Here is a 27,351-nt window from a genome sequence, read left to right as displayed (position 1 = left end):
CAAAGAGGACTCTCAGGAAGCGAGCTAAGCAGAACCCAGAGCTGGCTACCAGGTTTCACTATCCATCCCTAGAATTCAGCATAGACTTTCAACTTTGAAATATGTTTCTTTTTTTCCCCCACATCATTTACAACCACTCTGAACTATCTTACTTTAAAATAAGACCACAGTATGCAAATCTTAGGATTCCCACTGGACCAGATCTGCTGTCATAATTTCCAGACTTGGATTTTGGCTGAAGCACAGACTGGAAAAGTCCACATTGCTAAAGTAATCCAAAGTGCTTGGGAAAGCCAAACACCTGTACTATCTCACTCTCATCTGTGTATTTTATGAGATGATGAGAGCATCCACCTTTTCCCGAAAACAGGAGAGGAGGCTATTAAGATTCCCACAGGAATAGCTTCATACCTTGTGAATCTCAGTTTCCATTAGTCTCTACTTTCCTTTGACATTATGCTGCTGCAGAAATATTTGAAACATGGCCTACTTGGCCATTTAAAACAAATGCCCCTGAAACATTTTACCAGCAAGAAGTAGCATCTCCTACTACCTGTTTCTTTTCTGTAACAGCTTGAATCAAAGCTAAAGCATTTCAGTGACTGTTCTGTTTCTGACAGGGCCCCTGAAGTCAGCTCTGAGTGAATACATCTCTAAGCTGGGTGGTGTGAAGCTCATCCGGAGCAACAAGAGGCTTGGAGTTATCCGAGGTCGGATGCTCGGAGCTGCACGGGCTAGCGGGGACGTGCTCATCTTCATGGATTCACACTGCGAGTGTCAGAAGGGCTGGCTGGAACCCCTCCTGGCCAGGCTCTCCAGCAACCGGTAAATCCCTGGATATGGTCATTTCTGCTGAAAGGGACATGTTTGGAAAGTACTGGGTAGTTTTTGCAATCCTCCCTTGGTTATCTTCTTGTTTCTAATCACATCCCTTTTATTTTCTACCTTATCAACGTATGCATCACTCTGATATGTGGGAAGCAGGATAGGTCTCACAGCTGATAACCCTCACTTTACACTCAGAGTAAATTTCAAAATTTGTATCCAGTTAGAGATTTAAGAAGGCTTCCTGGTGGTCTGAATTAAAAAGGTTTCAGTCTCAACCGGTTTGTAAATAGGCAAACATCCACCAGAGAAAACTACTGCAAGACTCCATTATTTTTACTTTCTCGCCGTCTCAATGATGAAGCCAAGAATAAAATGCTTTGTCCTCCTGAGGCTGTTTGGATGTGTACCAATGTCACCTTTTGGTCTCCATTTCTCTTCCTCAGAAAAAGCCCAGACTTCCTTGGCAGCCTAGACAGGTCCAGCTAATCACAGGTACATTCACTGACACCAAAGTAACAGAGTAAGGCAGACATTCATATTTCTGAGTATTTTGTGTTTAGGGTGGTACTTGGGTCTGCTCTCTAAAGCACAGCTGAGCTCATCTATGCAGTCTTTGAAGAGATTAAGACCACTGCAAATGTTTTTGGGCTTACATGTCAGTAAATCTTCTATTAAAGGGACTTCTTTGAAAGAAAAAAATGTACATTAACTTCTCACTTGGGAAAAAAACAATTGCTAGAGCGGGTAAAATAAAAAAAAATCTTTAAACTCTTACTAGACTGTTAAATAGTCATGCTAAACACCTTCAAATGCTGTTCCCATGCACTGGAAGAGGCTGCTTTTATGGCTTATTATGTTTGCTTATGAGAGAATTAATGGGAGCTTTTAGAAATTACTACATCATTTGAATGAAAACATTAAGAATACTGAAAGCAAGAGTAATGCTGTGCTAGAATGTCAGGAATGTTCTTTTCAAAAAGGTCCTCCTTGGAAAAGCAGACTATTTTTTGTTTGTTGACTAATTAGATGGTTTACCATGAATATACTTCATGATTCTTCTGCCTTGAACTATAGTCTATTTTTGATGTTCAAGCAAAACTACTGTGTGTATCAATTGGCCAGTCCTTATTCAAGGGTGTTGAAATTGCTGAAATTAAAAGAGTTACAAAGTCTCAGAGGAGAGCTATAGTGAAGGGAGAATTACAACAGCAAGAGAGAAGTTAGGACTCCACAACCCCACCATGGCAAAAATTCCCAGTCAAAAATGATCCCTCCTGAAGGAATGCAAAGCCTCCAAGTCTGCTATCATTCAGAGATTCTGTAGCACTGTTACCAGGGAGTGAGAAAGGAATTCTCTTCCCTTACAGGGCCCATATGCTCATTCATTGCTCCAGGAGAGCAGAATTTAACAGCCAATTAACTAATATCTAATTGGATTAATGAAGCAAAAGTGGAAAACTGATTGGATAATAGTATGGGTTGAGCCATCCCTTTTTGTGTGCTGTATCAGTCGCTGTGTCTGACCCTGGAAGCTTTGTCACTGCTAGTGAGGAGAACCTGTGACATCCTCCATTGAGGAGGGAAAATAAGGTCTAAGGCACCTGGCAGTCACCTTCCCTCACTGTCCCTCTTTCTCCAGCTGAAATACGGTGACAATAACACTGACCTGGTAAGGAAGTTAATTCATGACTTTTCATAAATGGTTTGTAGTGCTTGCATGGAGATCACCATGGAAATGTAAAGCATTAGCATAGTCAGCCTGGCTTCATTTAGCACTCGAGGAGCTGTTAAATTGAATCATGTGCACTCCCTGAGACTACCCAAGTGAGGAAGGCACAGGAAGTTGAGAATGACTGGTAAAATATCCATATTTCCTCTTAATGCACCGAACAAACTGTAACTCATGCACTTTTGCTGGAGGGATAAGAATGGAAAACATTTAATCACCTAGAGTGAGTGGAGTTGTTTGCCGGCAAGGACCAATGCCGCCTTTCAAAGCTCAAACCTTTGCAGGAGCTTAAGGGAGCTGTAGGGTGGTTTTAACTTTGAAAATGGTGATTGACCCATATTTTCTAGACTCTTGATCAAAGTGTGTCATTATTATTGTGATCTGTCTTGGAGTGATGCTGAGATCCTTGCCCAGACTGAGATCTCACTGTCAGTTGAACATATTCACAACAAGAACTCCCAGCTCTTAGTAGACTGTAAGATAAATATAGGAAAATTATTCCAGTTTTACAGGTGTAGAAATATTTATACAGAAATACTTGGCAGATATTTGACTTGTTCTAGGTAATGACATTTCATCTCCCTACATGATGGCTTTATTCATTAACCCAATCTAATTTACTTTTCTGAAGTAAGTATTAAGCCATTCTAAAATCATTGGATATACACTTTTGAGCACCTTTATTGCGACTAGTTCTGTGAACCATGCCTAATAAATTGACTGGGAAGCTGTGCATCCGCTTAGTATATTGCCTAGAGAATGGTTCAGTGGTTTCTAAAGCATTCCTTGACATTTTGATTATTCAAGGATGAATACCATAGGTACCTGGACAATATTAGAAAACTACATGAGATGCCCCACAGATCATTTCATTTGACAACTGTGTGTGTTCCAGGCTAATTCCAGGTGAGTAGAATGGTGCATGACAATGCAGCTGTGCCTTTATTATAGTCATTTTTTGTAAGGGTTTGCCTTTTCCAGGAGACTGCAGAGCTGCTATTTTGAATTCTGTCCAAAGGCAGGGAAAGGCAGAGAGGGCATACAATGGAGCTTTAAAAATGTTGTGCCTTTGATCTAAAAACAGTGGCCACCGTGCTGAAGCAGTATGATTAAAAAAAAATCCAAAACTTATTTACTTAAAATGCTTCACAAAAGGAAGATGAATCTTGATTATATCCTTGACAAGGAATTCCACCTCTAAAAGAGGCCTGGGCACCATAACTATGGACAGAGGGCTGGTTTGCAAAGGGGTATCTGGCCTTAGACCTTTCCCCTGCTCCTCATTGCAAGGGCTGTTTCTCTCTGTGTTGGAGCATTGCCTATACCACAGCTCAAATATTAGATTAGGAAACAGAAGCCTGTTATATTATTTTAAAAAGCTTCTCTGATTTCTAAAATTCAAAGTGTCTCTAGTTAGCCACTGTGATTCTCGATCACTAATCTTTAATGAAAATAAACAGAATAAGAAATTAGCACAGCAGTGGAAAGGTGTTTCATTATCTATGTGCTCCCGTCAGGAACAAATGGAAGCCTCTGCTTGGAGATGCAGGAATAGAAAGAGTTCTGCTGTCCAGAAATTTTCTGTGTAGTTCGGATTTTATGGTAATACACAAGAGAAGGGAAATATTTTGCACTAAAGATGAACAGCTTCTTCATCTCTTTTATTCTGATTCCCCACTTTTCAATGGCCCATATCCCAGCGTTTTGAGCTACCAAATACACAAGCCATCTGTCTTCTAACTTCTCACAGGCTTGGGGAAGCATGATGTTATCCATTCCACACAGCCCCAGCATCTGAGTATGCAATTCCATGCTGCTCTCCCTGTTTTGAAAGCCTTCCATACACTTCACATGTAACAGCCTGCTTCCTGGGATTTCTGTGTTCGCTCCTTCCTTTTATATCCCCCATTTGTCAACAACACTTATTTCAAATTCAGTAAATGTTCTGCATTTACATGGTAGGTTATGGGAAGATAAGCTATCTCTTTCCAATCTTTCACAGCTGATCAGAATCAGAAGGTGACCTATTTTAAAGAAGTTGAGGTAAAGAAAATAAAGACGAGAGTCTAAAGCCAAAGGCAAATATTACTGCTAAACACAGGAGCAATATAATTTAGGCATAATTCATGGCTCAGTGCCTTGACTGTCCAGTGCTAAAAGGTGTTGGTTACCACTACAGATTTTGTTGCTTTACATACAAATTTTAACATTTTAGCAAAAAAGGCAGGTTCAAAAATTATTACTTTTTAATAAAGCATTCTCAAAACATCCCCTTAGCACTCTGCTTTGTAGAGATTTGCTTAGTGCTTAGCATATGAATAGTCCATCCATTCAACTAGACTGTTTCTATGCCCTAAGTTAGTCTGGAGTTGATCTGTAAGGCAGTATTTAAGTAATCCTTTATAACTTAGCTTTGCCATTTCTTGTCACTGCATTTTATCTTCTTACTAACCCTATCTAATTTCAAGTGGTTTGTATTTCTAAGACTTCAGTTAGCCAGCAAGGTTCTCCCAGTGTAAATGCAGCATTTTGTGGAACCACCTTGGGTCCTCAGTTACTCTCTGAAGTTTTGACTGTGTGTAGAAAGAGAACTGGGACTACCTGGATTTTTTTAGCTAGTTTTTGCAAGCTGTGACACACCCTGAAATAGGTTGAGGAATATACATAATGTTCATGTTTGGTTTTTTGAGGGGTTTTTTTCCTCCTTATTTAAAGAAAGATTTAAACAGATTAAAATATATTCCCTTCCCAGCAAAAGAAATTATAAATCAATACAAAAACACTTTCAAAAAAAGTGTATCCAAAACTTCAAAACAGATACATTAATTAAATCTTCCTCTCCCCATGTTACTTAGTTTAAAATTAGAAAAGAACGTAATGTCCATGCTGACTGTAAAGGGTCATGGGAAGATATTTCATTTGCAATTGTATTTGGTAAAGAAATCCCAAACCAGGAAATTGTTCTTGTTTGGGTTGCTCTTTTTGATGGAATTGTGACCTTTTGTAATTTGTGTGAGTTCCAAGCATTTGAAATATTCACAGATTAGTCAACCAGTTCAAAGCCTTGCTGCTAGTTGTATTTGAATTTCCTGTTTTTCCCTTTCCTCAGATTCCACAGAGAAAAATTAGCAGAAGTTTGTGTTTCATTTCAAAGCTGCTTTCTGCCAGTTATCCAGTTAAAAACAAGAATAGCTAAGAACATCTTCCAATTACCATCTACTGCAAATTTGCATTTAGAACTAATTTAGAACACAAATATCAAACTGTCATTGAATATGCAGAAAACAGCTATTTTATTTTTTTAAAATCATATCAAGCAAAAAATGGGTAAAGCAGTGCTTGATTAGGATTAAAATTGAATATTTACAAATTTTCACACAAGATAAAGTTACTAGACCCCTCTATTTCAGATCAGAAAGACACTCCCAACATTTAGTTTTAAGAAGGTGTGGTTCTGTTGGTTTCAGCAGAGCTACATCATGACTATACTACACTTAGACTAGGTGAGAGTCTAGAATTACTCTTACAAACATACTCTTGAAAACTGTTAATTTTAGCATTCTGAAAAAGCTACACAAGTAGTAGCTCTAAAACACAGTTATCAGTTTTTACTGTACAATTTTGTGGAAAAGGAAATCAGATTTTATTTTATTCTGGTTTATGGTTGAATTTAGCCAGGATAGAATGTGACCTATCCCTGCAAGTTATTTTCAGCTTAAACATAGTAATTTTCCATGTCACAGTTTGCAGATAGTTTGGATAATTGCTTGTTCTCTAAACTGTCTGAACCCATTATGTCCTTACTGGTATATTTCTTGAACTGAAATCTTGAAGAATCAATGCCCAATAACTAAAATTACTACTGTGTGCCTACTGTTATGAGCAATTGCCCTGATGCCAGAAGTACCATTGGAGTTTGGAGCTTTATAGTGGCAACAAATTTAAGGTGATTCCAAAAAAAAGACAGGTTTTAAATATTTTCAATGATACAAAAATGTAGGATGGTCTGAAATGTTGGATCTTTTGATCCAGAATATGTCTGAGCGTGTCTGTATTTGTATTTTCTGTGTTCTAGTGTGTGGTCTAGTGTGCATGGTCAAGGTCTTTTGAGTGGTTTAGTCTACATTGCCTCTGGCCTCCACTCAAATAAGCTCTCCTGATATTTCCCTCTTGAATCTGAAGTCCTAAAATAAACTACCCTGGGGTCATTAATTCCTCAGTCCTGTCTGAATGAGAATGAATAAACCAGTAGCAATAGATAGTGTAGGTTTCAGCAAGCAGCAGCAACCTGAGGTGGTAACTATGCAGCTCCCAACCAGGAAGTTTTCAGAGATACTTGTACCCTGAAGAATGCAACAGGCTGTAGAAATCACTGTTACAGGGACTTTTTATTTTTGATGTTTAGTCATTTAAAATACATTTAATTGTCAGATGGATTTCCCCCAGCATATCACAGAAAAGAAACGCCTGTCTGTGTGAGTCCAGCGGGACACTACTCTAGGAACTTTTAGAAGCAGGTAGTTTCCTTTCCATGCTCTAACTGAGAAAAGCTTTCAGTAGAAAGGGCCCTGCTGCCTTGAGTGCTGGGTGGTTTCTCCTGTCATAGATACAAAACTGCATCACAGGAACATCATTGGGAGAATCAGGGAAGGAGATCAGCTTTATTATTTTTAGTATCACTTCTTTCCATTTCTTCTTGAGTCCTGCAGAAGGATGACAGGAACTCACTGCCTTGATGTATATGCCTGCAAATGCTGCATGTGACCATAAAATTTTCTCACCTGTTTATAAATCAGATGCTTGTTTCTAAGAGTTCCTATTGTTGCATATCATAAAGGATTGTTTTACACCTGAGCAGAGAAATAAAATCACTTTTCTATTTTAAATATTCCTGGCTTAAGCTCATCATAGGACAGTCTGCTCTTACTAGGAAACAAAACTGAGGGATTTTAAAGTGATCCTCTTCATGATTCATCTTGGTACTATTAACTGGCAAGCAGTATTCCGTTTCTCTGTGGACTTCTAAAATCCTCTACTGGAAATGTCCACTGTGAAAAAACAAACTTGGGAGTTTCCCCCCACTCTGATACTGAAAAAATATTATTCTAGTGATTGTAGAGGCAGAGAAGATATGCCAAGATTACATTAACATCACCCAGAGCTACCATCTTCCTTAGCTCGTTCTGGCCTCTGCCATGGAAAAATACAAATGTCTCACTGCAATGGAGACTTCTGAGATGTCCTTTCTTCACTGAGAGTATTGTGTTTCAAGAAAATTTCTCTCCTTGAGATTTCTGACCAACACATGCAGCTTAAAAGAGGAGATAAAAACATCTGCATTTTGCCCCCAAACTGACCATTTCATTTTTCTCTCTCTCTGTTCTAACCAGAAGTTTTTTCCTAGGGAATAATTTCCTATGTGTATATTCCTGCTCTAGAACAATAATAATTTTTTCCTGTGTACTTTAATCCCACTTAAATATTACTGATTTTTCTCCAGAGGAACTTCTGTCTATAGACAAGCCTTTGCACTGAGACCAGAGACAATCCTTTTAGCAGAGACAATCCTTAAGAGAGAAGAAATGGATGATGTTAAACTTTGACACTTTTTCCCTGCAGTCCCTAATACCATTTCATTCATACTTTGAAAATTTCCAAATGGGATATATCATTGACTGGAAAACAAGGAACACTGAAGAGTGTTCTGAACTACCAGTTAATTCCAAGATGATGTGCAAGTACACTGTGAAATACTGTGACTTCTTTGACAGAGGGAAATGTCTAGTACCTCTCCTCAGACTAATGCAAATTTAACTTAAGTTAGAAATGAACTCAGGGATTGGTGCTTAGAGTGTAATGGCTCTGTTCTTGCTCTTAACAGTAGATTCTACACTGTGACAGTGCATTTGCAAGAGCATTCTAAGATTGTGATAAAATACAAACAGGCACTGACTTATGAACTCAATAACAAATATTTTTTTCAAAACAACCAGCAGAACAAACTAAAGATAAGTGCACTCTTTATTGGCCTGATGTGATAAACTCAAGAAGCGTGTGCAACATCTATAGGAAAATCAAAGGATAGTAAAGTGTGAGAGGCCAAAATCATCTTCTGCTATAAACTTTGCATCCATGCCGAGCCTGTAGCATCAGAGGTTGGGACCTCTGTGTGAAATAGCTTTATAAGAATTCTGATGGTTAACTCATAACAAAATCCTGGATAGTGTTAAATGACAATGCAAAGTATAGGATTTCAGTAAATTATTTATCTTTAGATTCTCACTGCATGCTCAGTATTCCCATGCACTGAGCACCTGAGCTTCTGTCAGCTGGGAAACTAAGGGCACTCAGCATTTAGAGGAGTGCTTGTGCTTGACAGTGTCAAAGAGGAGAACTAATGTTTACTAACAGAGTGATGAACTTAATTTATGCTTTGGTTTTGGAATAAATGGTATTGTCTTTTTCAGAAACAGTGTCGTCTCCCCTGTCATAGATGTCATAGACTGGAAGACCTTCCAGTACTATCACTCGGTGGGCTTGCATCGAGGTGTTTTTGATTGGAAATTAGATTTTCATTGGGAACCAGTGCCAGAGCATGAAGAGAAGGTACGACAGTCTCCCATCAGCCCTATCAGGTAACAGTCCATCACACAATGTGCCTTGTTCAGCTCAGCAGCAAAACTCTACAGTTTGGGTCATCTTGGGTCATCTTCCAGCCAACAAGAGAAAGGTGTGGTTACTTGCACGTGCTCAGTGAATTATTCTGAAGGGATAGGTTTTTTGTTTGTGCTGTTTGTTTTGGCCTTTAGTAGTCATTCCACCTAGACTGCAGTCACACTTTCAATGTGACAAGTACTCTCCACACATCGACACAACTAGAGTACAGCCTGACTAGACAAGGTGTGGAGGTTTGTAGGGAAAGCAAAAGACAGGTCATACAGAGTTAAAAGAGATGTCCTAATCATGGTTGTCTCTTGTTTCGAATGTAAATGTGTGCAATGTTTCCCAGTGTTCTGAGTCTTATTTTATAATTCAGCTCTTAGCTCTCTTCCCCAGGCAAATCCTAGAATTATACTCCAGTTGTTCTTTATTTTGGTTAGATAATCATTCAAGCTTATATGGAGCAGAATTGAATCATTTTGTAACACTGTCTTTATGGAAATGGTGGAATTGTCACCCTCTGTGTAATTCCTTATCCATAACTCAAAGTGTTCACTTCCAAACTGTTGTCTACACAGGAGTCCTGCAGTAGCTGGTGCAGTGGTGGCCATGGATCGACATTACTTCCAAAACACTGGAGCTTATGATTCTGACATGACCACGTGGGGAGCAGAAAACCTGGAACTATCTATTAAGGTAAAGACCTTAATTTAAACATCAAGCTGTGATAACTATTGCAATTTTAAACAACCTGAGTGAAAAAGCAAGAAGATATTTGTAAAAACAGTGCAGAACATGTCGGGTTATGGAGACAACAACCTTCCCTGCAGAAATCTATCCCTCTGCTGCACAGCCTGTCAGGAAGGACTATACAAGAACATGCAGCTGCTGTGAGTTAGGGGCATTATGTCAGGAGAAGGAAGTTTTGCTGGCTATCCCTATCTGCCTGAGGCCTGAGTCACTACTTTTGGCACCCTCTGAAAGCTGCCTCCTCTATTCTGGCATCTCTTCCACCAAAGGGAGACGAGCTTTATATCTTTGCCAGCCCATAGTTTTAATAGCAAATTGTTTATATTAAATTCTTTGCATTGATTTTTGCTGAATACAAAGAGTAACTGATATTGAAAACCAAGGGAACTTGTGGGCATAATGGGCATAGTGTTTTTATTGTCCTAGACAAGGGAAGGTGTGCACCCAGATCTCTCCACTACTCTGCTCTGTTTGTGCACAAAAAACCATAAAAGCATATAAATAGCCATACTGGGTCAAGTAAGAGGTCTGAATACCCAGTCTCTTCTCTGTCTGGGGGGAGCAATGTATGAAGAAGCATATAATAATACTCCTGCTCTTTCCAGGATTTCCTGAGGCAGCGTCTAAACTAAAGGAGATTCTCCATTTCAGATAAAAGTAATCTAAATAAGGTAATCATTTTTTGTGCTTTCATCTGTGTTCCAGACCTGGCTCTGTGGTGGCTCTGTAGAAATTATCCCATGCTCCCGAGTTGGGCATGTCTATCGCAATCACTTCCCGAGTGCTTTCTCCTATGAAGAGGCCATTGTGAGGAACAAAATCCGAATAGCAGAGACATGGCTGGGCTCGTTTAAAGAGAACTTCTACAAGCATGACACAGTGGCTTTCTTAATCAGCAAGGTAAAGACATCTGTAGAGATTTGTTTCTGAGGTTTGTGCTGAGATAGGTGAAGGGAGAGGAATAAGAATGGAGTTATCTGTATGCAGTCAGATGCAGGGGATAATCTTTTTATTAAACCTTCCAGTGAAAGAGCTGTCAGGTCAGGAAGGAGAAGAAACTTGTTTCTAAGTTCAGCCTTGTGCTAAAGTTATCAAACCTCTTCTCCAAATGACTCCCCAACAAGCTGTGGTTTGTTTTTTCACTGATAGTACATGGAGGGTTGTGATGCATCTAAAGTAGAAGCCTACAGCACTGTGTGCTCAAAGGACCATCCTAGAGGGTTCATTCTTGGTTACTGAAGGTCTTCCTCATATGGTTCCTGAGGATATTCAGTATTATTCACAGGCAAGTGGCAAATTATAATGTTTCTCCTGGAAGGGAACACATCTGAGTGGTCTGGTGACAAAAAGGTGTGTCTTTTTCCCCTGAACTGGCATATCCAGAAGTAACTGAACTGAGAAAGTCAGATCTCAACACACCACTATTGTGGTGTAAATGTAAATACATTTTCTTAGAAGCACGGCGCAGACTTCTGACTAGACATTCCTCCAGGAATTTGGATTTCCAGCAGCCTGTAAAGCTAGGACAGGCTTGCAGGCAAGTGTGTGGTGTAGCCCCAGCATGCAGATACAGTTGAACCATCTGCAGATTACACACAATCCAATAACTACAGAATGGCCACACTTGTTTTTTTAAGTACAGTATCCATGACAGATCAGGGGTGCTCAAGGAACTTTTATTACAAACAATTGGATGTCTGCTTATTGGGAGCCTTGCAGCTGTGGGGAATGTTGTTGGTGTAGTTAATGTTGTTAATAATGTTAATGTTGCTGCAGTTCTCAGGAGTTCTTTGGCTCCGGTACCTTTTCTTGTAGTCATATTCTTTCTACAAGGCAGTGGACAAACTTGTGAGCAGTTTTTAATGAAAATGTATAACTTATCTTCCTGTTGATTTAACAATGCCATGCTTTTAAGGAGAAAAAGGTTCATTGAAAGCATTTAGGCAGAGCATGGGTAGGTGCTGTGAAGTTTCCCATTCATATCTGCTCCTGTGTTTCATAGAATCAAAGAATCACTGTACAGAGAATGGTTTGGGTTGGAAGGGACCTTAAAGGTCACCTCATGCCAACTCCCCTGCCATGTGCGAGGATGCCGTTCACTAGATCAGGTTGCTCAGGGCCCCATCCACCCTGGCCTTGAGCACTTCCAGGGATGAGGCATCTACAGCTTCTCTGGGCAACCAGATCCAGTGCCTCACCACCCTCTGAGTAAAGAATTTCTTCCCAATAACTAATCTAGACCTGCTCTCTTTCAGTTTAAAACTACTGCTCCTTTTTGTAAGTCCTGTTTAGGTACTGGGAGCCTGCTCTAAATTGTTCCTGAAGTCTTCACTTCTATTCAGTTTCATCAAGTGATCCCCAACTTGCTCTTCCCCTATAAGGGGAGAGACTTAATTCCCTTTCCCCACTCACTCAGAGGATCAGGGTCTTGAGAGAGTGGAGAGCCTGACTGCTAGCAAAGACTGAGGAATACAACTCAGCCTTCTCCATATCAGTTGCCACCAGTTCACCCTTGGTTAACAGCGGGGAGGGGGGTTACACCCTCCCTCTCCTTTCTTTTCTGGCCTATGTATTTCTAAAATCCCTTCTTGTGGTTTTCTGTGTCCCTTGCCAAGTCCTGTTCCAGCTTTGCCTTGGCTTTCCTGACCCCACCAGTCCTGATGGCTTTAATGAGCTCATCTGCACTGGTGAGCACCACGGGCTCCAGTAATACCTGTCCTGCATGCCTCGGTCATTCAGGGCTGGCCATCACCCAAGAAAGCCAGAGCCAGCAGGAGCTGCACTATAGTGGGGAGAGGAACAGGACTGGATATCAGAGTGCCTTCTCTCTTGTCAGCTAGGCCAACCTCCTTATGCTCCACCAGTGGACCTGCCTCTCTAGTCAGCCTACTAGTTGTAAAGCCTGGAACTATATAGTGTTTTCTTTTTTACTCTTATTTTCAGATATTTTTAAAAGACCTTCCCTCCTTGTCTGTGTTGCAGGTTTGAACTCCACTGGCCAGGAGCTATGTGATTCAATTGACTCACAAAGGGTTATAGCCACTAGACCAAGCCTTTTTAAATGGGCAGTGAGGTCTTTAAATCATTTAATAATTCCCTGAAGGCTTTTCTTGTCAGCTCAGAAGCAATTTTCTCTACTAAAAACTACAGTCACCAATGATACAGCTTGCTAGCTGTAAGCAGCGTGACCTTTTGCCTGGGTTTATTCTAGCCAGAATACTTTTACTACTTCTGAGTATGATGCTCCCTCAAATGATCAATTTTATGATCTCTGTGTGCAGCATACCATAACATAAATGGCCCTTTTTGTGTGTTCCTTCCTTTCACAGCCGATGTTTTCTGCCTGTCAGTGCAGCGGGATGTTATTCAAAAGGCACAAGCAAGCAAGGACATTATTGCCACTCAGCTGCAGAGAGCCCTGAGGGGATTTATTGCGCTGAGAGGGTGAGCAGAGCCACCTATGGGCCACTATAGAATTCTCTGTGAATCTTCACCACCACCATTGCTCACTGCAGAAAACAACCAGTGACCCCCATTTAGGTGGCTTTATAACCCTTCTTGGTTTATGGTCTGAATCACATCTTGCACAGGATGCCCGTGGTGTGAGCATTAAATAGATGAATTAGGCTCTTCCCAGCTCTCTACTGCTTCAGCCACCAGCTCTTTTGCTCCTTTTCTTGTGTGGTTTGCATATTTAATTTACCAGCAGAGTTTCCTTTCAGATTGTTTTACAGGGACAATAACTTTCTTTACATTATTCACACCATTTATTCGGTGTCAAATGCAGACTGTAACTAGTATGATAAAATGAGATTTACTCCATTGCCTTCCTCAGCCAAAGCTGAGTCTCAGGAGAAACATCTCTTTTTAGGGGAAGCATTTTACTTCTCTCTTTCCCTTTTCCAGGAAAACCTCTAGAGGACAAGTTTGTGTGGTGCAGAATTGCTAAACTTTGTTGTGCTGCTTATTGAATCTAAGAAAACAATGAAGTATGAGGTTTTCTTTAACATACTGCAACAGTTAAGCTTTGCCTGTGGAGTTTCCAAGGGCTGGCAAGCAGTGCCACATGAAATGATTGATCCCTGCCTTTAGAGACTGACACCTCACCTTCTATCTCCAAGGCCCTTCATTTGTCAGTGTTTTCCATGCTGCAAAGTCCTTTTCTGTCTTTCTTATGGATACAGAGAAAGAGCTGGTCTGGGAAAAGGTTATTTACAGGCAATTCTCTGCTTACATTGCCAAATCTAATTTTTGACAAAGAAATCCAGACCAGTTTCCTGGAATCCAATCCCAAACTGTATTTTTAAAAGCAGAAACATGAAGGGGGAAGATCTACTGCTGGCAAGAAAGAGGAGAGAGGGTTTTAAGGGGTTTTAGATGTTTTTAATATTTGGGCACAGAGAGATTTAGAAAAGCTTTTTGTGTGGTTTTGAAACTGAAGAATTAGACACACAAGTGCTTAGAGGTTTTGAGAACCCTGTTAGTCATCTTTAGTGCTAAATACCCTCAAATATTCACACTGTCAATCCTTTGCAGTGCAGATGCCTGCAACAGCACCAAGGGTTGAAAGCATTTGTGTTTTTTCATGACAGAGTTGCTACCAGGAAAACTGAGAACTGATATTGTGTCTTTATGATTCAAGAAAACAGAGAATTCATAGTAAAGGTTTTATATAGTATTGTATAGGCATTTATAGCTGCAAAACACCTTTGTTCATTAGATTTAGTAACTGTAAGATAATAGATAATAGGTGATAGACTATATTTTGGGCTAAATTCTGCCATCACTTATTCCCTCTGATCACAGAGGACTGACAGCAACTAGGTAATTTGGGCTGTTAAAGGCCAGGAAATTGAGGTTTTATCCGTGGGAAAAATTCTATATTAAATAGCAATCTGATACAATTCCACTGAATTTCAGTGCAACAACTATCAAACTTGGTCATGACTTTTTAAAATACAAATATGCCAAAGACTGATTTATCTTGCAGTATAACAATAATTTTTAGAGGACATACTTATTTTCACAATGTAGCTACTTCCAAAACACTTCTGTCACAATGCCAGACTGTGGCTGCTTTAGCACGAAGTTTGAGGAAGGCGATAGCTGGATCTCCCCCTTTGAATATGTCATAAGAGATACATATCAATATCCACAACGTTCAGGATATAAAAGGTGGTAGAAACAATTCCTGTGTAGTCATTTCCATTCATAGCATCTCTAACACAAGTACACCAGTAACCTTGTTGCCCTTTCTCCATAAAGGCAGAGAAGCCAGACTGCAGCGAGCGCCTTCAGCTACAGAAGAGACTGGGCTGTAGAAATTTCCAATGGTTTGTATCAAATGTGTACCCTGAACTCTCCCAGCCTGGAGACACACCAAGATTCTCTGGCAAGGTAAGAGAAAGCACACTATAAAGAATGATCTTTTTTTTTTTTTTTGCATTGTTCAAAGACTCCGGTGTCACTACCATGTCCTGAGTACTCAGTCCAAACAGGCAATGCAGCCAGGGTGGGGGGAGAAAGAAAAAGACAGAGACAAAGAGCTGGCCCAGATTCTCACATAAATGCTGAAAACCAGGCAGGAACTGAACCCAGAGTGTCTGACTCAGTTCAGTGTCACAGCTCAGAGGATCCTAACCTTAGGTTCTTCAGGTGCCATTAGTAAAGGAAAAGAACTGCGTTGCCTTATGCAGATAGCAGAAGTGACAGCAGCCAAGATATCTCTTTGCTGACCCATGTGCACAAAGAGAAAAAAAGCATTTCTTCAGTCCTGCACTTCCCAAAGGACAGAATTGATAGCAATAGTAGTTCCCTGGCTGATTGTAGAGGACAAAATATTCCTAATGTCTAGGGGTTTTTTTTAAATACATAGTTGATAATTACAGTTCATTAAATATGAATTTATTCCCAGCAGGCTTACTGGAAGGGCGTTTCCCCCAACAAGGCAACAAGGTCTAATTAATTCACACTCAGCTATCTTTAGCCAGATTTTACTGTGTCCTTTTACTATTTTACATGCTCTTTATTTTCAAAGTTAGCTTGACAAAAGTGTAAGAACTGAATGTGGATCACAGGAATTATCACATTTCTTTTCTTCTGGAATATCTTGTGTCTTTTCTGACTACAGTGTCCTGTTGAAGTGCAATTTTCCACTAGCATAAACATTTTCATACCTTTCTTTTAATTATCATAATAGTTAAACCCAGAAGTGGATCTCTCATTTAAACAAAATTCACTGGCTAACACTCACCCTTGGTGAAACTCTGCCTTTCATATCACATTGGTTTGCAAGATCAATACGCAAGATCAAGTCTGAAAGAAAAGAAAAATTGCCTGATTTATGAACAAAATCATATATGATAAAGGGATACAATCACAAAATGTTAGCTGAAGGATTTTTTTTTGTATCCAATAGTGATTTATTTCAGTATAAACCTTTACTTACAGCTTTACAATACTGGTGTTGGCTTCTGTGCAGATTACAGGCCTGGAAGAGCTACTCTAGAAGGCTCTATTGAACTCTCCCCTTGCAGTGACAGTCTCACACAGGTAATGAATACTTTGAGTACACTGTGTCAGTTCTGGGGAGCATGCAGAAGACAGGCACTCCAACGTGTAAGTGGCTGGGTTGACACTAGTGGAAGTACTGGCATGTTCAAAATTAGCATTTGCTAAGGCAGTGATGCCCACTCTTCCACAGCTGAGTGCCACTCGAAAGATGCCAATGTCCCATGTGTCACTGAGGCACATAACCACACTTCTTTGCTCCAGAAGACATCATTAGGTGCCTATTTGTTTAGTATATTTGGTAGTGTGTGGGGAACAGAAAGCTTGTGAGTAAAATATACATAACCGTTCCAGAATATTGGGGGAGGGGGGGTGGTTTCCCCATTAGTGACTAAATCTGAAGATTAATGCCTGAAGTGCAGTCTAAGGCAGGAGGTAAATTCATTTAGACTCCCTAGCTGGCATTAGTCTAGCTCAGGATGAATTGCAGGAACATTTCAAACTGCAGCATGTGAAGGCATTGTCAGAAACACCCTTCTGTTCAAATATTTATTAAACTGGAAAATTTTATGATAGGGTGGGTTTATGTTACACATAATCATAGTTCACAAAGCCTTTCCTTTGGTAAATAGTTATGCCAGAATTAGCTAGCAAGGGACTGCTTTGAAGGGTCAAGGCTGTTGGATCTCTGTCACTCATGTTTGGGTTGCTTCTTAACAAATATGTACAGGAAATTGTCTTTGGAATTAGCATTTAAAAATGAACTGGGATGTCCATCCATCATTGTTCAAACAAACCCTCCCTTTCCCAGCACTTTGAATACAACAGCATGAAGGAAATCTGGCTTGCTTCTGCTCCGCTGCTTTGCTTTGATGTCAGACATGGGAAGGTGATCCCCCAAAACTGTACAAAGGAGACAGACAACAGCAACCAGCATTGGCATGTCCAGGAGGTCAGTAGTGGCTCTGCCACGGGGAAAAGGCAGCTGATGGTGCTTGTGGGATCACTAGGTGATTTCAGGATTTGTATGTGAGGAAGGGATGAGGTACCTGAAGGGCAAATTTCCCTTTTTCACCCAGAAAAATTAGGATGTCTCTTTCCCACTAATACTGTCTATGTAAAAAACATTTGGTTTAGAAATACAAACTATAGAAATCGTATGTAAAATCCTATGTCTTTGTTTTACCTGTTTGTCTTACTGGCCTTATAGGAATAGAGTCTGAATCAGTGGTTGTGAAAATAAGAGCAGGGCAAATCCTTTCCCATTTCTTTCAGATTGAGGAAGAGTTTGGAAATCCGGACCCCTCCCAAATAAGAGACTTTTGTGGAGCTTTTAATGGGAAACGTTAACTTTTCTCCTGCACTGTAAGAGAAGAGCAAACTTCCTATTAGGGAATTCACTGTTTTTCAGTGAATTTTACCCAGCAGAGCATGAACTCCTCAACAAGACTGAAAAATGTCATGCTCTGGGACAGCCTGGGAAAACAGCAGGTTTTGTAGTTGTAGGGATGCAGGAATCTTCTGGAACAGTCCTACTGTAATTTGGTTTGATTCCTAAGGCAAGCACTGGTCCTTATGAAATGTTGTGGCCTGTAGTACTGAGGTTGGTGCTGATGACAACCTGTAGCCATAGGGAAAAAACAGTGGTGGAAAAGAACTGAGCACCTACTGCTCACGTTAGCTTCAAAAGGAACTATGAATATTCACCATGCTGTGGGCACAAAGATAAGTCCAGTTATTGAGCTTGGAGCATTGCTGAAAAAAAATTGAACAACCAGTTATTACTGGTGATATATTGTATATAAATTTTTTGAAACACAGCTTACTTTCAATCCCTTACTTTTCATTTGTTCTTTCTTTCCCTTCTTCTCTTATCTTGTAGAATGGAATGATTGTCCATGTCCTTTCTGGCAAATGCATAGAGGCAGCAAAGGGTGAAGATGAAAAGGACTTATTTCTGTATGCATGTAACAAGAATGCAAATCAGCTATGGCAATTTGAACGTTCCCATGGGCTACGTCAGAGGTGACTGACAGGTCTCTGCAGAGGTCAAGTCTCCAAAGTTTAATATTACTTTTGCTTGGGATTTAAGATGCATTTCCTGCAAGGACAAGAAAGATGTCTGTGTTTGCTGTAGCATGCTAGGAAATCAGGAATGTCCCTTGTTTGAAAGCCTGGCTCCTGGTTAATCCAGCTCTAGCTAAAATCTCTATTTATTCTGTGAAGCAGGGAATAGAGAGATTGTGAGAATCAATAAATTCTCAACTCTGCTATTGCAGAAGACAGTAAAGTTTGCCCTTTGAAGGAAACATGGAAAATTGGCTGCCAGACAGCTTGTCTTCAGTATATGCTGTGACTTCTGAGGATACAGGAAAAAAAGTGAGATTTTTGAAACTGTCAGAGGAAGCCAGCCAAACCAGGACAAGAGTTTAGCCTTCTTTAATAGTGCCCTCGACTCATATAAAACAAAGTAGGTTTTGTATGTATAAAAGTAATAGATGTTTCCACATGTAATGGCAAAAATTTTGTTTTCCAATTAGCCTGAGCCAAATTTCTACTCTATATGAGATTACACAGAGCATAAATTAACACTTAATTAAGCACTAAATGCTCTAATTGACTTGGACTATTAACAGTCCTCAGTGTTTGGCACACCCTTGTCCATAGTCTAATTTGGATGAGAGAATGAAATATTAACAACTTTTTGTTGTTTTAATTATATTTAAGGACAATTCCTCAGGAAACTTTTCTGGCAGTAAGGAGGGTAACAACTTCTCTGCTTATTTGGGAATAGAAAGACTTGGTGGCATCCATTTGCTCTTGTAAAGCTATGGGATGAGCTTACTATTATTATTATTAATACTATTATTATTATAGTAACAGAAGTGCTGGCTGAAAACAGCAAGTGAAGGGAAACAGCCAGTTTCAACAGTGGCTACCTAGGAAGAAAATACTGGTTTGCTTCCATTTGCTTGCAGCCTGAGTTAAGTCTTTCAAGCTGTCAGTTTTAGCCAAGAAGATTGTGTAGATTCTTGCTGCCGTGTGTCTTCAAGGTGATCCTGAAAAGACCGAATTCTCTAAAGAAGCTTCTTCTGTAGAGCCTGCATTGCTGCTGACCTGCTGTCTTTCAAAGGAGTGAATGAGAGATGAGGTTAAGTAACAAGAATGGTCTCACACAAGTATGAACTCATCAAGCAAACTTCCATTTCAGTATCTCAATAGGTTACTTTCCTTTTTGAAGATAAAGTCAATGATGACATTATCCAAGAGCCTGCTAACACAGAAGAACAAAGATTTGGGAGTCTTCCCACATCAACACCAGGTCTGATTTATAATATAAATCAATCATAATCCTATGTACATATTAAAGGGGGAGGGCATCATTAATGAAATTCACTTAGGTTTTGAATTCTTTTCAAGAGACAGAAAATTGTGTGGTTTTGTTTTGGTTTTCTAATGTACAGCACACTGTTTAAACTTCAGAGAAAGGAAGGAGTAACAGATTATTCTGCTTAGAGCCTTGCAGTCACCTGCTCTAAGTAGATCATAATGAATAAGCATATAAAATTGGTTACAACAGAGGACATGAAGACTATTCTCTGTTGTGTTGTCCAAAACATCTCCCAGTGTCTAACTCTCTGTCTACTTTGAGTGCTACAGACTCCACCCTGTGTTCAGGCATGACTCCAATTATCTTGATCACCACTTATGCTTTCTTTGATAGCATCAGAATCTATTACTATTTCTGCTGTGTCATTTAAAATTTCCTGTGACATTCTGGAAAATGCTTTAGTTTTCAGCTAAGATGATGATAGCAACATCTTCCAGAACACCAAGTGATCCCTGACCATTGCCCAAATCTAGGGTGAGAAAAGAGAATTTTTTTAATTGCAGAAAAGCTGAGTAAAATGCTGATCTGATGAAATGTGATTCCTTTATTTTAAATTATGAGTATGCCATATTTTTAAATTATGTATTATTTATTATCTTTTGGATACTACACTAGGAATATAATTCCTTCAGAATTTAGGTAAATGTTTAAAAAAAGTGTATACAAACATAGTAATTGATCACAAGTTATATTTATCACAAAGAAGAATCAAAATATTTTTGGTTTAGAGAGGAAATGTTTGGAATTTCAGAGACATGGACATCTTCATTTATACTACTTTTTAACATAATGGTAAAAACCTAGAAAATAAGGTTTGCTGTAGCTATATGTACAATAGAAAAATATGTTACCTAATACCTCTTTGAAAAATGAAATGGAAATCTATGGTGCAGTACCATTTAGAAAATAATTGTTAAGGCACTTGTTTCACTTAGTAATGGAGTAAGTGTGTGTTTGGTTTCCAAGGGAACTAAATTCCGGAGCATAGGCCAGAAGGGAGCTACAAGGTGGTCTAGGAAGTCTCTGTAGCGAGGCAGCCAGGGGACATGGATTGAGGAGTACACTTCCCTCTCATATGAACATAACTTACTACACACAAGTTTAAAAAACCCAATAGAATGCGTCTATCCCTGTTTTTCCAATTTTCCTTCCTATATGGCTTTTAAATGGACTGGTTGGTTGTACCAATACTATTTCCTCATTGTGGTCATTTAGACTCTGCCCCTGTGGTTACATCCATCAGCTAAACTCTTCTCATGGAACTGGGCTCAACAAAGAGTGGTGGCTCAGTGTGCTGGTATGTTTTCCTCATTTTTACCCATCTTTCATGCAATACTAGCACACAATGATGCTTTAAGCACCACAAAACATGGAATTACTTTCAGTTCTCTATTTACACAAGGTCAATATTTCAGGTTTCACAAATTCCCACGACAGGAGAGAAACGTAAGGACAAAATGTTTAATGCGAGAATGAAGCAGTTTAAACTTTGAATGCCTCCAAAGCAGAGCCTCAGGCAAGAGCAGAGGAATTCCAGCATAACATAAATAAATATCTTATAGTGTAACTCCACCTGTTTCTTTGAATTTCGCAACCCAGACACAGTGAGTGCTTTGAGCCAAACCCACCCATGAAGCTGAGCTAAAAGGTCAGATTCAAGAACAGGTCACCTTTTGGTTGACAGCATTTACTAAACAGCCTAGTTTATTCCTCTCCCAGCTCATGGTAAGTGGAAGAAAATAAAGATTTGAAATATTCTTCAAAGTACTTTTAAACCGAGGCCCAGTTGATGCAGTTGGTGTTGGCCGTAGGCTGGGGTTTTTCCTGCTAAGTGAAGTGCCATCACTGGCACAGAGAAACAATGCCAGCATTTCTCTCCATGTGTTAACCTGAGGTCTAAATGGGAAAGGAAGGTTTATATCAACCTTCATGCTAAATCCTGTAGCACAGAAATATTGAGGGTAGCTCTCATTCCACATATAAGTGCTTCCAGGTCCTGCCTTGAAGATGTTCATTGACTGTAATACTGTCTGCTGATTAAAATGCAATAGTTTCCATTTCTGATATCCCCAGGAAAGAATGGAGCTATGTTCAGGCATCCTAGACAAGAACAGTGACAGCCTAGGTTCCCATAACAGCTAGAAGGTGACATGTGAGTGAGAGCTTTCAGATTCTGACTTTGTATCTCATTTTATCTCAAGCAGTTTGATTCAAACTGCGAACATATTGGAAGAGAGTAAAAAATGAATGTTTTGCTAATAGGTAACATGTTTTTAAGCTCATGTTTTTAAGCTATGCAAACAGCACGTGTCTGCCCTGAATAAAGTGTATCAGTGCACAGAGAAACATGTTTTTATTTCCTTCATTGTGTTATGATTTGTCAATGCCTTGTTTTTCTCATGGTGCAGCAGAGCTGGTCTGCAAAAAACCCAGTCAGAAAGCATCCAGTGGCAATAGCCTCATTCAGCCATCTCCTGAGAGTCTTACAGAAATATACAGGAGGACTTGTCCGTGTCAGCATCTTAGAGGGGGGTTGATTTTGCAGATCTTTGCCATAATTTCCATTGGTTTCATTGAAAAGGTCTGAATAAGAACTCCAAATGCAAAGTCCTGGGAACTCTGGCACACCCTTCAGGCAGCTCACAGCTGCTTATTCACCAGGTGGTTTGGAAGGATTACATCCCTTAGTATTGTATTTTTCATGGTATTTTTTCACTTCTTATTATGCTATTAGGTGAAAACTGGGGGGTTTTACAGTCTCTTTCTTATCATTTAATGAAATGTAATAATTACACAAAAAATTAATTGCAGCACTGAAAGAAAATCAACTGGTACTTTGATGTATCAGGAGTTCAAGATGGAGAACATCAGATATTTATACCTGGGCACAAGCCCTTGGGAGGCTGCTTCTGTCAATCACCCTTTGTACATCTGGTTTGGGATTACTGAAAAAACCAAAAGTGATCAAAAGCTATAGCCAAATCAAAATGCTTGATGCAAACGTCCTACAGAGACAACAGGTCATTGCATTAGTGTAGTCTTCTTTTGCTTTCCCTCTTACTAGCACACACTTTGCCTGCTTAGAAATCAAGACCCAAGCAGTAAACAGAGTTTAATAATCAAACTATTTCAAGCAGGCAGATGTATAGAATTCATCATGTCAATTAAAAAATTAGTCTTGCAGTAAATTTCATATCGAACAATAAGCCCCTGGCTTTCTGTTGTTTTACCTATTTTGCGTATGTGCCATACTCATCAAAAACTTATCATTTGTGGTGCAAAGAGCCGCCTTCACTTACAAATCAGTTAACAAACCACAGAGCCTGGAAGAACACTTAGTCTGGCTGAGCACTGATGCTCCCTGAGCCCATGCAGTCCAGCTGATGGATCCCTGGCTGCCACAGCAAGATCCCAGACGGTGGCAAGAGCCACTCCTTCAGGGCAGTTTGCTGTTGATTCCTTTGCTTGCAGAAGCAAAGGAAACATTAATTTCCTCGTGCAGCAACCTGTGGTCAGTTTGTGGTGTCTGCAGAGACTTGCACACGCACAAGCCCAGGAACACAGCCTGCTGCTGACGCTAAGGAAATAACTTCGAGTTTTGCGGTTTCGGCTCCAGCTCCTGCTGCTGGAACAACCTTCTGTGTGCAGCCCGTGACAGAACTCTTAAGATTCTCTAGTGCCAAGAACAACTCTTAAACCAGCAACAAGAGGAAAGGGTGAAACAAAATAGGTCTTGACACTGGAAAAGAACTTGATAAGCAAAATAAGAACAATGAGGCCATAATTTGCTAATTACAAGATGTCCATCTTTTCTATAAAATATACAATTTTGGCGATTTCATTCAAGATTACATGTAACATGATGCTAAGACTTGACAGATAGTGGTGATTCCGTTTTGAGGAGTTTCCAAGGTTTCTGAATTTGGTTTCAGTATGAAACAAGACCCACCATTTCCTTTGCTCTCTGGAACAGAGCTGGGATGCTCACATAGGCAGTGATGAGAGAGGTCCCCAGGTCAGGCTGCCCATGAAAAGGTGCTGGGCTCTGCTTCCTTGTTGCCCCTCATAAGAACCTTTTCCTCTAGGCTATCTTGCTTTCAATACACTGGCAAATTTTGATGAAAAATTGTTTTTCTGGATTTTTACTGCTAGCTCTTTGAACGTGTCTACAACAATTACATGCCAGCAAAGACTGCAGACTCAGCAAAATGAGGAAAATCAATATTTGATTTTTAACAGAGAGAAAGAATAAAGAGGCAAATGAGAAAAGGAGAATTTAATTTCAGTTCCCAAGTACCTCCATCCATTTCTTTCCATGGCACTGGAGCACTGGAGAACAACACAAGTGGGCTACTACGACAACAGAAGCCTCAAGTTTGTATTGCAAGTACTGGTTCCTAATGACATGCCTGACAGGCCTTTTTATATTTTCATTTTCCTTCCTAACATGGGAGCAGTGAAAATGACAATGGGGATGGATCATGAAATGACGGTCAACCTCAGTGGCAGAATTGAACCAGGTACATAAAACAAACAATTGACAATCTCTGACTGGAGTTCAAAGTTAGGCCACTTGGTTTACCAGCAGATGTTGCTGCGTTTAGTAGCTATTAACTGTAGAAAAGGTTTTGAAGTTTGTGATGTAATTTTTTTTAAAAAACGAAATCTTTATTCTCAGTCTAGGCCTCTGTAACAGTGTCAGATTTTATGTGGATTTTATTTAACATCATGTTGATGTTGCATTGATTTAAATAAAGTCACAGCTATCGGCAGAAACAGCTTACATAAGAATGTCCATTTTCAAACATCTTTCATTTTTACTTGGAATTAGTAACTGTGGTAAAATGAAAAGCATGAAAACATGAATCAAAAGGCAAGACGCCTAAAAAAAGGAGATGTAGATGTTTACAACCATGATGTGCTATCTGAAAAACTCCAGAGCATAAAGTGACCTCATGAATTTGAGAAACTTGGTGATCTTTGAGAACACTGGATTTGAAGACAACATGAAAAGGTAGAGAAACGGGACTTTTAATCTTTTGGGTCCAATTCTGATGCCTTTCCTTCAGTCAGCCTAACATTAACACTAACACATGCTGTCCCCCACACTGAGGGTTTCAGGGACCAGACACTCAGGTCCAGCTTGTGAAAATGTTCTAGTCCCAAATTAATAGGTAGGTTTCTTCTCCATTCTTTATTGTTTTTAGGACCTCTAGTGGCAGAAAAAAAGGCATTTGTGGAGAAGGTCATCTGGAAAGCTCTTAACATGAAAGCAAGTATGGCCATGAACTCTAGCCAGTAAGAAATGAATGTGAAAATGCCATTTAATTAAAATTCTGGATCTTCTCCAGCAATAATTATCTCATCTTCTTTCTCTTTATATACAGCACACTGCAAAAAGAATAAACTGAAACAGACCTGTCCACTTGTGAAGGGAATTATGCTTTTGTGCTAACCAAGGAACATCATGGTACACTGATTTTTAAAAAAAGCTCCACTTTCTCCCCTCCAGCACCCCAAATAAAACATCCTCCTATTCTTCTGTGCATAAGTGTCCAAATCCAGGGCTTCTACTGCCTAACTCAATGAAAGACTGAAGTCTGCTAGGAAAATGTCCAAGACATAAAATACATTCATAGCTACTGGTAACTGTTATTTCATGCCTGTCAGTAATCTTTTTAGGAAACAGCTACCCTCAATTATTGATATTTCTTTATGGGGTTTCAAGGTGACTCTGGATGACAGGTAAAAACACAAATTTTCTGCTTCTCAGTAGGAAGACTGATAAACACTGGAAATGTACTGCACACCATGAAAATCTGTCCCTCCAGATAACTCCTATTTTGACTCTTGACAACAAAAAAATGTTGGGTTTTGTCTGCACCTTGGGTTTTGTCTGCACCCCTTTGCCAGATAATTGCAGCTGTGCCAGTACTGTTAAAACCCCCACCTTTGTGGATCTAGGATTTGTCTCTCTAAACAGAAGAGAATATTAAGCTGCAAAAAAGGCAAGAACAATTTATACCTGCTCCTATTCTAGGTCTTATCACTGCAGCTCTATTATTAAAAATGTTTAAAACACATCTGCAAAGTAAATAGCAAAATTAGTAAACCCCTTACATGTGGAAAAAGTCTACAGCCATCAAGAACACAGGAAAGCCATATCCTTTTTTCTTCTTGGTTTTGGCAATAGAAGGAGAATCCTAATGGAGAACTCAGCTGAAATGACAAGATGGAGGATGTATTTCAGACAGTGAGAATGTGCAGGTGATCATTTGTTCTACCAAGACCAAGATTTCTCTTTTTCTGGCTGGACATGTCAGAAAGATGCACAAATCTGTAACTGAGGTTTTATCCCTGCCCTATTTAAGAGGCTCATCTCATTTGCTATGGATAGTCTTGGAATTTTCATTTCTTGGCAGTCATGAGCAATGAATTACAGTATGCTACATCTGGGGAAAAATGCCAGAGAATCTGCACGGTAAAGATCTGGAAAGTACAAGAATGAGCAAAAGTAAACAGTATTTCATATTGATAAAACACATTTGAGAAGTTTAAAATAAGACAGCTCAATAAGAAAGTAGACTAATTAAACTGAGTAATTTCAGATTTTCTGAAAAGGGTATTTCAGGTGTGGATGTAGCTCCAGGTGTGGATATAGCTCCTCGAATCTCACCGAGGTGTTTTGCTCCCAAGTTATTTCTGGGCAACTGCTCAGGAACACCAAGAGCATGTGTAACACAGCAGGGGAGTATTCAGTTGCATCCAGTGGTGGGGACCACAGCCCGACCTCATGAAATAAGGTCACCTTATGGTGACAGAGGCTAATTCTAATCAGGTATCTTACATCTGAAGGGTATTATAATAGAGATTGTACAGCTGCTGAATTAAGTAGATGAATAGAAAGAATTTGACTGTAATGCAAGGAAAAAAAGAAAAGATAAAATAAGACTAATTATGCACTGAGTAACATCCCCTGAAAAATTAAGTTTTGGAGGAATCAAAACTTCTCAAGGTTGGTGTCATGTGCCAGCCTGGGTGTCAGGATAGTGCAGGGTGAGAAATACTGAGACTTCTTGAGAATGACATGAATCGTTTCATAAATGCTGAAATGTTTCAATTGACACTCTGGGACCAAACTGATTTTTATGAATTTAAAATTGCTTCCCCTCTCTCCTACCTATTTTTCAGTTCTGAAAGAGATAAAAAATAAACAAAATGCAACCTGTATCTGACCAAGAGCAGTCACAGAATGTGTCTTGAGGCATTTCAAATATGGCTCTGGTGAGGACAATGTCATCTCTTAGAAATCAGGGTTTTGTCTGTGCTTCTGCCTCTTCTTGAACCCTTAGCCTCAGATGTGAACGACACTGAAATGCACTTGCTCAGACTGGTTTTTCGGCTGACACAGTGAAGCAGCAATCAGACTGAGGCTGAAACATTTATGAGAGAGAGTCATGAAGGGCAGAAAACCCAGAAATGT

The 27,351-nt window shown here is 39.7% G+C and overlaps 1 protein-coding gene across 2 annotated transcripts in view; it reads left to right on the top strand.

Annotated features, from left to right (window-relative positions):
• GALNT15 (polypeptide N-acetylgalactosaminyltransferase 15) overlaps positions 1–24,637 on the top strand; it is a 31,925-nt gene extending 7,288 nt beyond the window's left edge. For both annotated transcript variants that reach the window (XM_063409394.1, XM_063409402.1), the window contains exons 4-11: positions 621–825; positions 9,025–9,192; positions 9,796–9,913; positions 10,673–10,867; positions 15,233–15,364; positions 16,418–16,519; positions 17,289–17,429; positions 18,360–24,637. In XM_063409394.1, coding sequence (XP_063265464.1) covers positions 621–825; positions 9,025–9,192; positions 9,796–9,913; positions 10,673–10,867; positions 15,233–15,364; positions 16,418–16,519; positions 17,289–17,429; positions 18,360–18,506 — 1,208 coding nt within the window. In that variant the 3' untranslated portion in view covers positions 18,507–24,637. The remainder of the gene's footprint in view (positions 1–620; positions 826–9,024; positions 9,193–9,795; positions 9,914–10,672; positions 10,868–15,232; positions 15,365–16,417; positions 16,520–17,288; positions 17,430–18,359) is intronic.
• Positions 24,638–27,351: the final 2,714 nt, after the last annotated feature.

This window comes from Prinia subflava, chromosome 1 (assembly GCF_021018805.1).
Source record: "Prinia subflava isolate CZ2003 ecotype Zambia chromosome 1, Cam_Psub_1.2, whole genome shotgun sequence".
Lineage (NCBI taxonomy): Eukaryota > Metazoa > Chordata > Aves > Passeriformes > Cisticolidae > Prinia > Prinia subflava.
This window is presented reverse-complemented; position numbering and strand designations above follow the sequence as displayed.